This window comes from Capsicum annuum, unplaced genomic scaffold, assembly GCF_002878395.1.
Source record: "Capsicum annuum cultivar UCD-10X-F1 unplaced genomic scaffold, UCD10Xv1.1 ctg73315, whole genome shotgun sequence".
Classification (NCBI taxonomy): Eukaryota; Viridiplantae; Streptophyta; class Magnoliopsida; order Solanales; family Solanaceae; genus Capsicum; species Capsicum annuum.
In genome coordinates this window covers 1-1,482 of record NW_025883316.1, presented here as the reverse complement: position 1 = coordinate 1,482, position 1,482 = coordinate 1, and the positions used below count along the sequence as shown (strand labels likewise).

General features: G+C 37.3%; 1 protein-coding gene across 1 annotated transcript; it reads left to right on the top strand.

Annotated features, from left to right (window-relative positions):
* LOC107868954 (36.4 kDa proline-rich protein) lies at positions 1-1,141 on the top strand (the record flags this gene model as incomplete). Its single annotated transcript, NM_001324971.1, is given in 2 exon segments — positions 1-530; positions 881-1,141. A coding segment is annotated over 1 exon segment (524 nt), but the record flags the coding sequence as incomplete, so codon positions are not given.
* Between the last annotated feature and the right edge of the window lie 341 nt (positions 1,142-1,482).

Sequence of the window (1,482 nt, the reverse complement as noted above, 5' to 3'; positions counted from 1 at the left end):
CTCCAAAACCACCAGTACCAACACCACCTATTGTTTATCCACCAGTCGCTCCAAAACCACCAACACCACCTGTAGTGTCACCTCCAGTCACTCCAACACCACCTATTGTCTCTCCACCTGTTGTGCCAAATCCTCCGGTGGTAACACCGCCATCCTATGTGCCAAGTCCTCCGATTGTCACTCCACCAACAGTTCCCACACCCCCTACACCATGCCCACCACCACCACCAACAATAGTACCATCACCACCTGCTCAACCAACTTGTCCCATTAATGCTCTCAAATTAGGTGCTTGTGTGGATGTTTTAGGAGGTCTGATCCACATTGGGATCGGTGGCAGTGCAAAGCAGACGTGTTGTCCACTTCTTCACGGACTTGTGGACTTGGATGCAGCCATTTGTCTTTGCACAACTATTAGGCTCAAGCTCTTAAACATAAACATCATTCTTCCCATTGCCCTTCAAGTTCTTGTTGATGACTGTGGCAAGCACCCACCCAAAGACTTCCAGTGTCCTTCATCCTAAATCAAGGTTTACACTTTTTTTCCTTTTAAAATATTACTTCCTCTGTCTGAAGTTACTAGACATAGTTGATAAATTTCGAGAGTTAATCAATTTTTTGCTTGATCGAAATTTCGTTAGACGCCTTTAAATATTTTAAGGTGTTAATGAGTGATTCATAGTACTTTTTTATACAGTATTTATTTCAATAAATTTGAAGCTTTATGAATTCACGGTAAAAGATTTAGAAGTTTGAATCTCAAATTTTCAACCATGCCATATAATTTTGAGACAAAGGAAGTACTTGTTTCAAGATCTGGAAATTCGTACACAATAATCTTTAGCTAATAATATATTAAATATTTTATAATATGATGCAGGACACTGAGCTGGACATTTGATTAATTCTACCGCATTGTCATAGTTGAAGGGACATTCTGCGAATACAAGTGTGTGAAAGTGCAATTTTCATTTTATCATGGCAATAAATTGAGAAAAAAAGGAGAGATAATTATGCTTTAAGTTGACGTTTTTATCTAGCTGTCTGTTAATGTACTGAATGTTGTATTCTCAATATTGTTTTAGGGAAATACTTTTAATTAGTGGTGCTTATATAGTTGGAGTGTTACTCGTTTGAATGAATGAGAAAAGAATTACTTTATTTTTCATGTTGCAAAATATCCGAGAGCCACATTCATATGAATAAAGCATGCACCAAACCTGTATGCCCAGAAAAAAGTGTGTATACATGCTGTTCCTTTCCAAAGCTTCAGTGTTGTGTCAGTTGAGCCTAATACCAACATAATCAACATCATTCAGGCACAGGCAACTAGATATATAAAACCTAGTCTTTTCAGTACCAGCCTATATATTATCTCGATGATGATAAATACTGGAGAAGTTCCGGTAGAATGCAAATAACTTGATAGTTAAGTGAATTGATTGTGCAACAAAGTTTTAAGATCTTAAAAATTCAGAACGA